The 16207-nt window shown below is 42.0% G+C and overlaps 1 protein-coding gene across 3 annotated transcripts in view; it reads right to left on the reverse strand.

Annotated features, from left to right (window-relative positions):
- The window catches only part of DNAAF9 (dynein axonemal assembly factor 9), a 115349-nt gene that overhangs the window by 85892 nt on the left and 13250 nt on the right, over positions 1 to 16207 (reverse strand). For all 3 annotated transcript variants that reach the window (XM_053927302.2, XM_053927301.2, XM_053927300.2), the window contains exons 2-6: positions 13165 to 13244; positions 8485 to 8604; positions 5381 to 5505; positions 4430 to 4526; positions 3440 to 3546 (exon numbers count right to left, since the gene is read on the reverse strand). In XM_053927302.2, coding sequence (XP_053783277.1) covers positions 3440 to 3546; positions 4430 to 4526; positions 5381 to 5505; positions 8485 to 8604; positions 13165 to 13244 — 529 coding nt within the window. The remainder of the gene's footprint in view (positions 1 to 3439; positions 3547 to 4429; positions 4527 to 5380; positions 5506 to 8484; positions 8605 to 13164; positions 13245 to 16207) is intronic.

The following is a 16207-nucleotide window of genomic DNA, read 5'->3' on the forward strand; positions in this document are numbered from 1 at the left end:
AATTACTATCCTTCATTGCCTCACATCTAGTATTTTGAAACTACTGCTTCTCATATTCTGCTCAGTGTATGTCTCGTTTTTTTTTGTTGTTGTTTGTTTTGTTTGGGGAAGGAGGAAAATACAGTGCCTGTTGTCTTATTGTAGGTGATTTATTTTTTTCTTACTGGAAGTGTTTTATGGTATTCTTTCATCTTTAGTGTTCAAAAATGGCATAGACAGATCTAAGTTTTTCCCTCCCATTCATGGTTGCTAAGTCATTTAATTTAAAAGCACTGATTTCTCTTTATCACTGGAGAGATGTGTTCTTTTTAAACATGTTTCCTCTCTTCTGGCATGTCTGTTCTAGCTTTCCGGAACTTACACTTGGTTGGATATCGGACTTCGTGGATCAGTCATCCATGTCTTAATTTTTCCTCCTATTTTCTACCTCCTTGATTTTATTATTCTACATTTGTATAGATTTCCCTAACTTTACCTTCCAACTCCTCTATTGATTTTATCAATTATAACTTTCCAGAGCTATTTTCCTTACATTCATTTATCACGACATAACACCTGTTCTATGGTTGCCAAAAATCTTACATCACTCTGGGCACCCGATGAAGGGTTTGTGTTTTGAGTTTTCTTGTATATGTTAAATTATCTTTGGGTCTTATTCAATCAGTCCTTCCTTTTTTAATCGTGACTTTTTTCTTTTTTAAGTTACAGGCATTTAATCAAATGTCTCGTGATCTTTGGTGGCCTGCTTACATTTTCAAATGGTAAGGCTGATTGGAAGCTTTATGCTTTCCACAGAATTTGCCAACTGCCAGGAAGGATTTTAGGGGGAGAGGCTGTTACTCCAGGATCCCTACCCAGCTGTATTCTCAATGTCAAAATGTGGAGGGCTTCACTCTGAGGCGACAAAAGCTACACCAGCCAATGAGTTCTATTTTTTTTGTCTTGTTTTTCAATTTCTTTAGACAGCTCCTGCCTGCTCACCTCTGCTCCTTGGTTTCCCGAGGGTGGAGGTGGCAGGTGGTAAATGCCTGGCCGTCTGTCACTTGAGGAACAGCGTGTGTGTGTGGGGGGGTGGGCCCCCCCCCAGACTGTTACGTAACAACTTTCAATTAATTCCTTAGTTTTCAATACCACCAATTTCCACTCTTTATCCCCCATTTTATCTTCCTCCTTCTTACTGATTTAATCTATTCAGCCCCTTCCTCTGTATTCTGAAACAGCTTCTCAAGTGTATCAGCTGATTAGACTTTTGTGAGTTCCTGGATTTGACTTTTCTTTTTAAATTCAAATTTTAACTCTATTAATGAATTTTGAGACTTATTACAATCTTTCCTTGTATGTCATCCATCTCCCTTTTTAATTTGCTTGCTCTACCTACCGTATCTCATTTTTCTTTATACAAACTCCACTCTTTAAAGACCCAAAAGAGATATTTTTAAAAATTTTTATTTTATTTCCTGGAGAAATCTGTTTAAAAAAACATGCTGATCTGTCCATGCATCCGATAAACTAAGGTCTCTTTCTTATATTTATTGAATCTTTTCATAAGTCTTATTCTACCTTTCAGTACAAAGGTCTCATGTTTGTCCATAAAAAAGGTGAATGAATGCTTGCTCTATGGTTACTCTCGTTACTCAGAAGTTCGCTATTAGAATCCTCCCCTTGGGGAGCTAGTTGATGTAAATTTATATTACCAGGTCACAGTTCCAGCAGCTGGAGAGTAAGAAGAAAGATGTTGGAGGCAGGGAAAGCTGTAGTAGAGGAACTTCCCCGTACTGCTTCCCAGGAAGAGTGCTCTATACCCATAACTCAGTTTGGCCTAGCCTAAGTACCGAGTAAATGCTCTGTGGCTCTGGGCTTGCTTCCTCACTCCTGTATCCACTACATCAGGGACAAAACACCCTTTGAATTAATAACTTTCTTCTGGGTACGGCCATGCAATACAATAGAAGTTTTAAAAAAAAATTATAAATAACTGTTCTCCTTCTCTTAGTCTTTCAAGGAGGTAAGAGCCTTTCTATTGGGCCTTTGATAGGTGAACCAGAGTGGAGTAGAGAATAGAATGGCAGAGCTCATCAGTAAGCCAAACTGCTCCATACCTTAAAAGACTAGGAAGAATAGGGTAAGGGAGAGAACTGAAAGTGGCGGTTTGTAGTGAGGAATGAGGTGGAGACAAAGGAAAATATTTGAGAGAATGAGAATTAGCAGCTACAGAGAAGAACAGGATCTCAGAAAGGGATCTTGAGATCCTTTTCTACCTTCCCTGCCCGACCTGTCCCACCTCCCCTGCCCTGACTATATGATGGGTGCTGTTTCCTCCTCATGGCACATCCCACCCTCTAAAACCACCACCCTACAGCAAAGATCTACACTGCCCTGTGAAGGTTTTTTGGAAGGGGATTTTATTCCTTCTGGTTATGACTTCATGGTGTGATGCACCTTAAGGCAGGAGCTGGAGGGCTGTCTCATTCAGGCTGCATGAATCACGCAACCTCCTAGGGCACCGCTTTCCAATGCTCATCCGGCGGCAGCCCAGGGGTCAGGAGCACAGGCGCTGAAGCCGGACTCTCTGGACTGGACCCTAGCACTGCCGCTCACAGAGCTACTGGCTCTGTGACTTTGGGAAGTTCATCTAGCCTCTTCGTAAAATATGCATTATAATAGTAACTACTATAAAAATTAAAAGTCAATTCATATAAAGTGCTTAGAACAGTGCCTTACATACAGGAGGCACTGTTTATAAATGCCCAGTTTATATAATTAACAATAAGTATTATCATTATTACTAAAAGTGTTAAACTGCCTCTCTCTATCTCCTATGGCCTGCTTCCATTCCAGCCCCTACTCTTCTAAATTAGAGAGCATAACTTCCTATCAGGGGCAGGTCCCAGAGCCTGCCGATGCTCTGTGACTAGTAGTCAATATAAGAATACTGTGGTTTCGGAGAGGGAGAAGTGGAGCTCAGTGGTATGCTTCTCTTCAGCACTTCCCTACAGCCTATGCTCCTCCACATTACACAGTCTGCCAGACAAACCTCCATTCACTTTCTGGGGACGCTGCTACTTCTCAGAAGGAGGGTCAGAATTAGCCCTGGGCCTTGCTTCCAAAGGTCCCACTTACTCTATCCTTAATAGCTTTTTTTTTTTTTTTTTTTTTTTTTTAAGAGAGAGAGAGAGAGGGGAAGGGAGGGCAAAAGAGAGGGAGAGAAACATCAATGTGTGGTTGCCTCTCATGTGGCCCCCACTGGGACCTGGCCCGCAAATCAGGCATGTGCCCTGACTGGGAATCGAACTGGTGACCCTTTGGTACACAGCCCATGCTCAATCCACTGAGCTACACCAGCCAGGTCCTTAATAGTTTTTTAACTTTTAACAGGTCACTGACAGCTTTTTAGAGTATTATAACAATGCACACCAGGCATACTACGTTTTATACCTACCTCATATTTCATGGTAAAAAATCCATCCCCTCCAATGCCCTCAAGTGCAAAGGCCTGTACAATTGGCCACTTCTCCACTACAAACATATCAAATATCTGCAAGTGACCTAGAGGAATCAAATACAACAACATGTATCAGATACCACCCAGGATATAACAGTCTAAACCTGATCTAATGTGGTCAGACAGGCATCGTTTCTTACCACAGCCGCATCTAGCAACGTAAAATTGAAACAGATAAAATGATTACATATTAACACTAGAAATAAAAGTGAAAGCCGAGGAAAATTCAAACCATAAACGAGTTACATAAATTCAGGTTTCTCTATAGTATACTTTCACATTCTGGTTTTATAAATAAATAAATACATACATACATAAATAAATAAGTAGTGGCCTATTACATCTGACTTGCATCAGTTAGTGGATATAATTATTAACAGACCCAAACTTGGCTCCTCTCCCTTAAGAAACATATCCAAGCAACTTCTTCAAGAGAAAATTGCCAAATCAAAAAGTTTCCTTTCTTGTAACAGCATCTTCAATGTGCAAGGATTTTTTTTTTTTTGCAAATAAGATGTAAGCACTGTTAAACTTGTTGATTTTTTCCTATACTTTTACCCATAATTTTTTAGCCTTACTGTCAGCATATTTTTAACAGCTACCCGATGACTATTTCTTATTACTAAGAGGCCTCACGTCTACACTCTACCCACCCTGGGGGGTACAGACTAGATGGCAACTGTGGTAAATGCCTTATCATGGGTTCTTCTAGCTGACTGTAGGTGGCCTGCTTTGTTGCTGCAGAAACGTCAGTTACGAATACAAGCTGACATAGGAAAGTTCCCAAATTCCTTTCTGCTTCAGCCTCTGACTCAGTGAAAACAGATCAATGGGTTTCCCAGCTGCATGCCTCCAGTGAAAGAAGTAGGGCCATGGGATTCACATACCATCCAAGCAAGGTTAAAATGGCTCACGCCACTCACTCACCTTGGGAGCTATAAGGAATGCCAATTCTGCTACAGTCTCGAACCATGTCCACAAAGCTGGCAATTTTAAATTCTTCTGCAGCTTCCTCATCTTCATACTAAAAAGAGAAAAATGAAAGGAAAACAGGCTCTGACAAGACATCATGCAAAGTCCCATATTTTCTCTGCCTTTTATCAGAGTTGCCCCCAAAAACATTTACAAAAGACTGCACCCAGGAGGGTGTTTCCAATGCCAACATTTTATGTTTTCTGGTCAGAAACACTCTCATTCCCTTATCTCATACCACTATACAAATCAACTCAAAATGGACCACACACCTAAACATGACAGGGAGGGAGGGAGAGAGGGAGGGGGAGAGCCAGAGAGGGAGAGAGGGAGGGAGAGAGAGGGAGAGAGAAAGGGAGTGGGGGGGGAAGAGAGAGAGAGAGAGAGAGAGAGAGAAAACTTGTCCTCAAAAATCCCACAAACGCTCACATGGAAAGAAAGGTTCTTGACCCACATCAGGTCACATTTTCCATGAAATCCTAAATCTGAAATCCCAACTTGATTCCCAGCCAAATCCTTGAAACAGCTCAAAGGAAACAGAAACAGATACCAAGAAATCCAAACACGGAAATGTCACAAAGCTTATCCAGTTCTCCTGGAGGGGTATGTAGGCACCAGTCCCCTGAGAGTGTGCAGGCTGGTGACGAAGCAGGATGGGAAGGCATGTTCACAAGCCTATACTAGGTCCCAATTTGAAGAGTCCCTTCTGTCTCTTTCAGGCGTACAATTTATCCAAAAGGTAGCCGCATAATGAAGTATGAGAAGTTCCACTTAAACAAGTAACTTTTTGGTGTAACCACACTCTGCAATTTGATTTTTTTAGGGGACTCCTATTCCAGATCTGCATTTTCCTGGAAGAATATTCTTAGAGTGCCTCCAAGGGCCTGTTCTATCTTTTCTCCTCACCTCGTTTTCGGTCATGCAGTGGAAATGCAGATTCCGCCAATGTGCCACACAGGGTAAGAGATAGCGATAGTTTACAGGATTACAGTACAGATGGACACTGTCTGATTTAATCAGTATAATTACATCTGTAAGGAAACCAAAATTAAAACACAAGATTGTCAAAGCATTTTCTTTAGACACTTTTTGCTCACATAGTTAGTAAAACCATTAAAACTACTTCAAAGACAATGTAACAAAACTCTACACTGAAAATCCTTTAATTCAGCAACGTGCTTCGAAATGACTGAAGAACACTCAGTGCGGACAGCAAGGGTTTCCTCGTCCCCGTGTGACGCTCCCACCACTGTGGCCCTCTAGTCGTGGCCATGCAGGCACGGGCGAGGTAAAAAGAACAGCCTTCGGAGTGTTTTGCAAAGTACAACACAGTCGAACCTGTGGTACAAAACTCAGCTGTGTGTACTTCACTGCAGAGGTGAATTCAAAATGGAAACTCCACGGTCTAAAGCAAGTGAGGCAGGCAAACAGCACGGACTGCGGCCGGTGACTAGTCCTACAGGCATCAGTGTCTAAAGCTGTTGGCTGCTGGCTCGTCTGACTCAAGGGACACTGTTGGCTCTGGAAAGGGTGACTGTGTACAGGGGTGAACTCTGTACACAGGAAAGGCCAGGAGGAAGGAAGTACGGGCAGGTGGACAGGGCTTCTATAAATAGATCAGCAACTTACAAATTTAGGGAGTAACCATCTATGGGTGGTGAAATAAAGCAATCCCAAGAAAGCAAATAAACTTAGATAAACTAAAAGAAGAGCCACGGAACAGGGCAGGACTATTAAAGCAGCTGAATACTGAGCAAGAGAGCAGTCATACGTCCAGCAGAAAAGCAGAGGCTCCTTTCCGTGGCTCCTCAGAAGGCAGAGCCATGACCAAGGGCAGCTGCCGGAGAAGGTGGCCGAGGCAGCAGTTTTACAGCAATGCCAACATGTTAATACACTGCGACAGGCCGTAATGTACAAAAACACGAGCCTGATGAAAACTGACCACAGTTGACCACACAGCTGGTGGCATCTTGACATAAAGCTCCATGATGGTGACCTTGTAAACCACTCTGAGCTGCACCCCCGGTCAGACCCAAGGTGTTCTCGGGAGCACAGTATGGAGCAGCTTCGCCATTGGCTCTCAGGCTAGCCCTGGAGTCAAGAGGTTGCAGGGGGTGGGAGAGGAGTCCCTCTCATCTGCTGGTTTTCCTCACCCAGGCCCTCTGCAAGAGCCCTGCCCTGAATCACAGGCAGACTGCCTGCTGAGTGGTGAAGAGTTTGATGTCACTTGGGGAGCCTGCGGCTTCCTGTGTAGCATATATTCTAACGTGTAACACACTGCGAAGAATTCAGTAAAAGAAATATTGTAATAGCTACTAAACCTAATTAAGAAATCTCAGGATTTCTTAGGACTGACGGCATCACGATGAAGAACATTTAATAGAGTGCACGGTCAGGTAAAAGCAGCAAGCATAAGAGAATTGGATAAAGATGTCAACTACTTTAAAAGTTTCTTTTAAAAATGATTCCTTCATGTTGGCTTCTTTTCCTTTCATATAATTAGAGACTGAAATGTAGAAACATAAACCTGGTGTTCTCAGCTTTCCAACTACCTCAATTTAAAATATGAATTTATTAAGTTTGAAGAAAATCCTCACTTCATAAGTACCCATTGTGCCAGGTGACAGGACAGACAAAGATCAAAAAAAAAAAAAAAAAAAAAGGCACTCCTTTGAGCATTTAAACTATTTCCTCCAGCTCAGTACTATTACGTCTTTAGCAACCTTGGCTGACGTGAAATGTGCGGCCGGTACAAGCGTCTGTCTTTTTATAACTTTCTAAAGGAGGTGCCAAGATGAATTCCTTCCAAACCAGGAGATGCTTACAGTGCACAGAAACATTTTTTAAAATCAAAATCTGAAGCTAAATTCAAATTGAGAAAAAATTTAACGAAAGGAATCCTTCCAGCCTCTTTCTGTACTTCCGAATAAGCAAGAAATCTTTCCTCAATCCCTAAGGATAGACAGTATTAAGGGCTCTACTACAGAAGAATTTTCACACACACTAGACCAGAGTTCTCAACCCCGGCACTACTGACAGTTTGGACCAGACAATTCTTTGTTTGGGGGTGCTGCCCTGTGCCTTGTAGGATGTTTAGCAGTATCCCTGGCCTCTGCGCACTCTGCCCAGTTGTGACAATCAAAAATGGCTTCAACTATTGGCAAATATCCCCTAGGGGCTAAAACTAACCCCAGCTGAGAACCACTGTACTAGCTCCACACAGCAAGATTCTATCAACATCAGATGTTTCCTTTCAAGCGTCCCCCAGCTGCTTCACAAGAGCTTTCTGTCTCCTGTCCAATTTGATTTGTCTGTTCCCGTGTCTCCTGACCCGTCTGGCAGACAAGTCCTGATGCTAAGTATGTGATACCAGAGATAGCTCCTGGGCATCAGCCACAGCAGCACCAACACAGGGTGAGTGTCTCAGAGCTGAGGAAAAGGGAATGTAAGCAGAAAGCCCTCATTGTAGCCATGGGCATCGTCATGAATTAAAGTCACACAGGAAACAATTCCCAAAGACAGAGCAGGACAAAGAGCCTTTGTTCCTAAACTGAAGACCCACATGAAGTCTTCCTTGTAGGAATATCCTGCAGGGTCATCCTTGACTCACAGCTGAAAGTGGCTTCACAGGACAATGCACATAATCCGAACCCTCCCAGCATGTAGAGGCAGTAGGCCATTCAGAGGAAAACTGGTACCTTGTCGGAGAAGATCCGAAGCCAAACACTGATGTTTACTTTTTTCTCTAAAGCTGATTTACCCAACAAACATATTCTGAAAACTACTTGTTGCTAGTCTCTTATCCGGTAGGTAACTCACAAGAGCGTATTACTTGATATATAAACAAAGAAGAAATGTTGTTTTTTTATTAATAAAAAAGTAAAAATTTATTGGGGCTTCATGCTATTTTAAATTTGATATTTTTTTCCATAAGAAGACCATGAAATAAGGATCTGAAGAAATAAACCACCTATTACTCTTTCATACAGAGTTTATCAAAATGTACTTACCATCTAGAACTTCTTCAGAAAACCCCGTTTTTTCAAAATCACCGGCATTCTGATTGTACAAACCAAAGAGGAGATAATTGGCCAGCTCTCTGCAGCCTTCATTGTACCTGCTATCGATTCCTGCAAAGCAAAGAAGGCTCTGATCAGCTGTGCTCCACTGTGGGGAGCAAATGAGCCCCAAGAGTTTGCCCTGCCCAGCAAAACCTTGATGGTTAAGTAAGAGGCGACAGCTTAGACCAGTTCGGTACCAGAAACCACACTGAGCCACTCTCTGTGAAAGAAGCAGGCCTCAGTACCAAGCACCCTTGCTCGGATTCAAGAGACAGTCAAACTGCACAGATAATTGAAAGTGTTAATTGCCAAAAAGCAATTCTCGAGAACAGAAGGAACCGGAAAATATAACCCACATCCTATCATGGCTGGTTAAAGCTTTTGGAATATTTTCAGTTGGAATGGGAATTGGTGTCAGGAAAATATTCACTTCTCAAAAAGACCCTTACCAAAACACGTGGGGTCAAGTAAAACAGGATTGAGGTGGTTTGAAACAAGAAGAGGACAAGTGGCTGGAACCACCCCACCCCCCATCATTTCGCAAACATTACCAGGCCCAAGGCACTGAGCAGGATGCTGGTGGGTGTGCTGGGCCTACAAAGGGCCCTCATGAAGTTCGCAGTCCAGGGGCCTGGGTCAGAGATAAATAAAACGGCAAAGAAATAACACTGCCTTCACTATTGCCTTTCAATGCCACAGACACATGTATCGCCCGGTTCCTGGGTATCTACAGCTCTGGGCAAGAGGGATGTGTTAGGGGCAGGGGGCAGCTGTCCATGTGAGACTAAGAGGAAGGAGGCAGGAAGAGCTCCAAGAATGGAACTATGGCTGGAGCTTGGGGAAAAGAACTGCCAGCGGTCATCAGACCAGTGAAAAGTGAGAAGTAATGGTTATTCAGACCAGAGGGGCCTAGGGACTGCCTGCATCAGGGGACTTACAATATGGGAGGCCTCCCTTCTCAGCTGAGATCAAAGCAGTACAGCCCTGTTCTTTCCCATCCAACTCTTCAGTGAAGGGAGGGGTGAAAAAGAATCAAAAGCAGGAACGGCCTACATAATGCCGAAGGTTGAAAGGGCAGGCCTAGTCTTAGCCTGTCCTCTTCTAAGGGTTCCAGCAATATACACTGCCACATAAACTGCGAACACTAAACTGACCACGTAAAATTAAAGGCAAAAGAAACTGTAAGTAAGCACCGTGCTCTAGCTGATCAAGCTGATCCCCACAGAGGCATTATGGGTAACAATCCGATGCTACTACACATGCACACTGGGATCAAACGAGTAAATGGATGGTAGATGTCAGGTGCCTCATTTCTCACCGGTGGAATGGGAGTTCATAGATGAGCAAGAGGAGGAGGCTAGAACGATCCATCTGACAATGGGTTAGAGCTGAAGGCATTAATATGAATTCATGTTTAGCTTAATACAGATACAAATGCATACATAACATTTATAGATGTGTGTGTATACACACCAATTAATGTACACATGCATATATCCTTACTCTGTCAGCTGACGTGGCCTAGCAAGAATGACACCCCTGCAGCACTAAGCACACTCAGTGTCCAGATCCTGGTTTCTAATCCTATTCTCCATTAAAGAAATCAGAGCTCCTCAGAGAAATGGCTGATTTTAGGACTGGAACAGGAAAATGCACAATAAGCCTGGAGCATCTTATAGCCCCAGAAAGTACAAAAATGCTAAATAAACAAACAAACAAAAAAACTTTGATAGGGGTGTATCAAAGGCAGGAACACAGGCATATAGGAGCCAATTAAAAGAGCTCCAAATGGCTAAAGCCGGAACAAGTTGAAGTAGTAGGGGATTATAACTCAAAGTACAGGGTAGGGGCAAAAGCAGGTTTACAGGTGTTCATATGGAAAATAATACGAGAATAAATAATAATATGAGAATAAACTGTTTTACATACTCACAACTGAAAACCTACCTTTCCCCCACCCAAATAAATGAAGTAGTACTAGATTTTTAACTCAAACTTTAAAATAAATATCCATGAGTCCATATTGATACAAATGATTGAATAAATAAATAACAGTAAGATGCCCTGGCTGGTGTCGCTCAGTGGATTGAGCGACAGCCTGCAAACCAAAGGGACACCAGTTCGATTCCCAGTCAGGGCACATACATGCCTGGGTTGCAGGCCAGGTCCCCAGTAGGGGGAGCACGAGAGGTGACCACACATCGATGTTTCTCTCCCTCTTTCTCCCTCCCTTCCCCTCTCTAAAAATAAATAAATAAAATCTTTAAAAAAAATAAAAGAGAAGACAAATCTCTTACACAGAAGAATTTCATATAATTTAGGTAGATCCTCCCCTCCTCGAGGTGACAGAGCATCACTCCTAACTCCTTGAAGAGGGGGCTGCACAGCGACTTCCTTCCCAAGAGGACAGTATGAGAGGGCAGGGGGGGAGAGTATGTCACGGTGCGGAACCTGAAACACCGTCTTAGCCAGCTGACCAAGGTCACTACGAACGGTGAAAAGTCACCTTGATAGTATGTGTCCTTGATATCACGTGATGAAAATGGCATGTTACTTCACTGGTCTTCCACCCCAAAACTCCTAACACCAGTCTAATCACGAGAAATGTGAGAACCCCAATAGAGGAACATGCTACAAAATACTTCACTAGCACTGCTGAAAACTGCCAAGGTCAACAACAAGGAAAGTCTGAGAAACTGTCATAGTCAATGAGAGCCTGGGAAGACATGGCAACTAATCCAATGTGGTATCTTGGATGGGATCCTGGAACAGAAAAAGAACTTTAGGTAAAAACTAAGGAAATGTGAAGAAAGTACGGATATGTATTAACATTGATTCATTAATTGTGACAAATGTACCATATTAATTTAAGATGCTAATAATTTGCATCTTAATTGGGTGAGGGGTACATGGGAACTCTGTGCTATCTGGCAATTGACAGAGCTCCAAATGGCTAAAGCTGGAACAATTTCAAGTAGCAGTAGATTACGAACTAAACTAAAACTGCTCTAAAGCTGTTTTAAAAAAAGACTGACCATGCCAAGTGTTGGCGAGGGGCTAAAAGAAATGGAACTCTCATGACCTGCTGGAAAGAATATAAAGTGCTACAATCACTCTGCATAAAAATGTTTATAGCAGTTTTGTCTGTAATAGGCAAACAACAGAAACCCAATATCCAGCAACAGCTGAATGGGTAAACAAACTGGTATATACATACAATAAAATAGTAATCACCAAAACAAAAGAATGAACTACTACACGATGCATGCTACAATATGGATGAATCTCAAAATAAATAAGCTAAATGAAAGACGTCAGGTAAAAAGAGAACATACTGTATGATCCCATTTACATAACTGAGGGAAATGCAAACTAATGCACAGTGACAGGAAGCACATCCATAGTTGTCTGGGAGTGGGGAGGGTGCAGAATGGGGAACCTACAAGGGGCACAAGGAAACACGGAGACAATGGATAGGTGCTCCACCTTGACTGTGGTGGTAGTTTCGCACACATGTCAAAGCTTATCGCACTGTAACTTTAAATATGTGCAGTTCACTATGTGTCAATTATTGTGCCATCGAGCTGTTTTCAGAAGGCTGGCAGAAGACCAGTTAGAACCTTTCCTACACCACAATAACTAACTGACAGATGTTGCAGTGGAGGTGAGTGGAGTCAGAGTTGCTCTGAAGGGTACTCCAGGGGTTACAAAGCTAGATTCAGTCAATCAACCAACAATAAGTTGTTATGACAATTCTAACCACCCAGAAAGAAGAATCCACTAAACCTCAGAAGCTTATTTAAGAATATACAAGTCCCCTCACTGATTTCTTGCTTCCCCTTCACATACGGTTCTGTCCTGAAGTTTTATTAACATTTTACTTCCACCTTCTCACCTGAGCTCAAACACATTAATTTCTGCAACACTGTGGTATTCTATATCTGAGTAGTCCAGGGGTTCACCTGGGGCCCGCTGGCCACATGCGGCCCAGGATGGCTATGAATGTGGCCCAACACAAAATCATAAATTTACTCAAAATCTTTTTTTTTTTTTTTTTTGCTCATCAGTTTTCATTAGTGTTTGTGTATTTAATGTGTGGCCTAAGGCAACTTCTTCTTCCCACATGGCCCAGAGATGCCAAAGGTTGTACTACTACTAATTTAGTAGTCAATTTGATATTTAAACAACTCCACGATAATACCATCAAGTGAAAATTTTAAAAATTACGTTAACAACAATATGTGTAAAATGTTCCCATTTGTGTTAACAAAGAAAGATACAGTGGACAATGTTATCTCTGGGGAGTGGAACGGGGTAACCGGGATGGTTAGGAAGTTCTGCTCATTATTACTCATGTATTGCCTTAATTTTTAAATTAAATGAACTGCTCCCTTGTAATATGGGAGGAGAAATGAGGTAATATGTATGGTGTGCCAGCTCTGTGGTAGGAGCTCCCTGTCGTACTGATATCTCACACAACCTCACTGAAACAGCAACCGATTTCAGGGGAACTAGAGCGGGGGGCATTAACCCACAGCTTACCTCACAGTGACACTACTATCAGTATCTGCCTGTGAACTGAAGCCAAGTTGCCCCAGGCCCGAGTCCCACCATGTTCAGAACACTCACCTAGGATGCAGAGGATCCCGTCGGGTCGAGACTTGCTGCTCTGCGTCAGGATGCTCTGAACCTGGCGGAGTCGGCTGCAGCTGCGACAAGAACAGAAATCAGCTCCCTGAGTGCCAGCCCCTGAAGGCATGAGGAGGAATGACTGCTAGGGATGGAAACTGGTCCTTGTCTGGTTTTGGTATCAGAACCACAAAATGAATCAGGAAGTGTTCCCTTCTCTTATTTTCCAGAAGTGACCATGCAGAATTGTTCAGAAGAGTAAGTAGGAGCTGCTGATTACAAACTGGATGGTCAGAGGCTCTCTGGCTCAGCACAGGGTGAAGCCAAAGGCCCTTTCATGCTCAACGCTGGACAATACTGGGACTCAGCGGCTGGGCAGAAAAGACCTCCAATGACTTCCAATTTTTGAGGATGACTGAAGAGTTTCCACACTGATTTGCCCTAACTGTGGTCCTCACCAGTCTGTCAAAAACAAAAACAAAAAACCAAACAGATACAAACTAAAAAAAATGGTCTAAGGACCTATACAAAGCTCTGATTTGCCATCACAACTCTGCCCATTGAGATGTCAGCACAGGGTACTTGCTCCCGTTTTGGTGCAGATCTATTATTCCTTTGGCCTCAGGAATATCCCCCTCCTCCTAAAGAAAGCATAAGGAGAGGCATTCCCAGACATTCATATCACTTCTAGGGACCCCACACTCTCCACACCAACCCTTTCTCCTTCCCAGCAGCTGGAGAGAGTGGTGCTCAATTTCCTTCTCAAGACTGATCCCTCTACTGGGTCTCCTCTGGTCACATCCAGGTCCAGGATCTACCTCCACTATTCAATCCCTAGCACTCCTACAATTAATTTTTTCCCTACAGTCAATATAGTTCCTGCCCTACCACATCAATATTAACTAAGGTTCTCTGTAAGCCAACTACACTAGCTGTTCCATCCTTGACAGTCGGACTGCACCCCCCACCCTCACTGAATCTGCTCTGGTACGCTGCCCTACATGCACCCACGCAACAATACTTCCAGACAACAACACTATTTCTCCTCCCTGGATTCCTGTCTCCCCAGGTTCTTCCTGACATTGCCACGCCCCAAGTCATCCACTCCATGACTTAGTGATCATCATCACTGTCTTCCCTAAAGATGTTCATAATCTTTCATCTAATACCAAAACCAAAGACAGTACCCCCCCCAAAAAAAGCCAAAAACCCAAAAGACCAGTACTATCATGAACATAGGTATAAAAACCCTTAATAAAACATTAGCAAACAGAACTCGAAAACATACACGAAGTTACAGTAGGTCCTTGAATAACATTATAACATTGATGAGAAAAAAAAATCAATTTTCAGCCAGGGCCACTGTCTGTGGAGTTTGCATGTTCTCTCATGTCTGCATGGGCTTTTTCCAGGTACTCTGGTTTCCTCCCACACCCCAAAGTTATGCACATTAGGTGAATTAGTGTGTCTAAACTGCCCGGGTGTGAGTGAATGTGGGTGTGGGTGTGTGCATGAGTACACCCTGTAATGGAAGGGCATCCTGTCCAGGGTTGGTCCCTGCCTTGTGCCCTGAGCTGCGGGGAGAGGTTCCAGTCACCTGCAACCTGAGACTGGAATGAGTGGATTGGAAAATAATTACCTCACTTGTTTTTTTTAATCTTTCTTAAATGTATATATAGCTCACATTTATTTCAATGTTAATATCAGAAGTGTTTTGAGTCTTTATTTACAAGTTTGGTGATGTTCTTGTGACCACAAATATACTAAAGGAACTTAACACTTGTTTTTATCAATTAGCCAATGGTAAAATTAGTTTTGCTATATACTGTCTTCCATAAAGTCACAGTTTCCAAGAACCTATCATTGATACTAAGTGAGGACTTATATATACACCATGAACAAGAGGGGGTTTATCCCAGGGATGCAAGGTGGTTCCTATGGGTAAGTCAATCATGTAATCCATCATACTGGCAGGCTAAAGAAGAAAAAAACCCCACACAACCATATAACTGACACAGAAAAATCATTTGATAAAATTTAATACCCATTCACAATAAAAACACTCAGAAAACTAGGAATAGATAAGTTTCCTCAATTTTATGATAAAGTACTTCTACAAAAACTTTCAAAATAAACTTGGGATTATACTTAGTGGTAAGACTACAAGTTTTTCCTCTAAAATGAGAAACAGGAAAGGATGTTTGCTTCCACCACCCTATTTAACTGAATACTGGGAGTTCTAGACAATGAGATAAGGCAAGAAAATAAAATAAAAGGCACATAGATTGAAAATGAAATAGATAATCTCACAGAATCTACAAAAAACTCCTAGAACTCATAAGTGAGTTCAACAAGTTCGTAAGACCAACATGTAAAAATCAATTACATTTCTATATAAAAGCAATGAACACATGAAAATCAAAATTAAAAGTACAATATAATTTAAATATAAAATTTAACAGAACATGCATAAGACATACACAAAATACTGATAAATTACATACAAAAGTATTTACATAAATGGAGAGACATACTATGTCCATGGATTGCAAAATATAGCACAGTGAAGACGCCCATTCTCCCCCAATTGATGTGCAGGTATACCACAACTCCTCTCAAAACTCTAGCAAGATTTTTTTTATAGCTATAGACAAGATTAGTTCAAAACTTACGTGGAAAGGCAAAGGAACTAGAGTAGCTAAAACAATTTTGAAAAATAAAAAAGGACAAAGTGGGAGAAATCACTCTACCTGATGTCAAGACTTACACAGCTAAAGTAATCAAGACTGAGTGGTATTGCTGGAGAGACAGACACATAGATCAATGGAACAGTACACAGTATCCATAAACAGACCCACAAAAATACAGTTAACTGTGACAAAGGTTCAAAAGCAATTCAATGAAAGGAAGGTCTTTTCAATAAATGGTGCTGGAGCAAATGGATATCCACAGACAAAAACATGAACTTCAACCTAAACCTAACACCTTACATAAAAATTAATTCAAGATAGATCATACATTTAAATTTTTTAAATGTAAAAGT

The sequence above is a fragment of the Desmodus rotundus genome, chromosome 6 (genome assembly GCF_022682495.2).
Source record: "Desmodus rotundus isolate HL8 chromosome 6, HLdesRot8A.1, whole genome shotgun sequence".
Taxonomy (NCBI): Eukaryota; Metazoa; Chordata; class Mammalia; order Chiroptera; family Phyllostomidae; genus Desmodus; species Desmodus rotundus.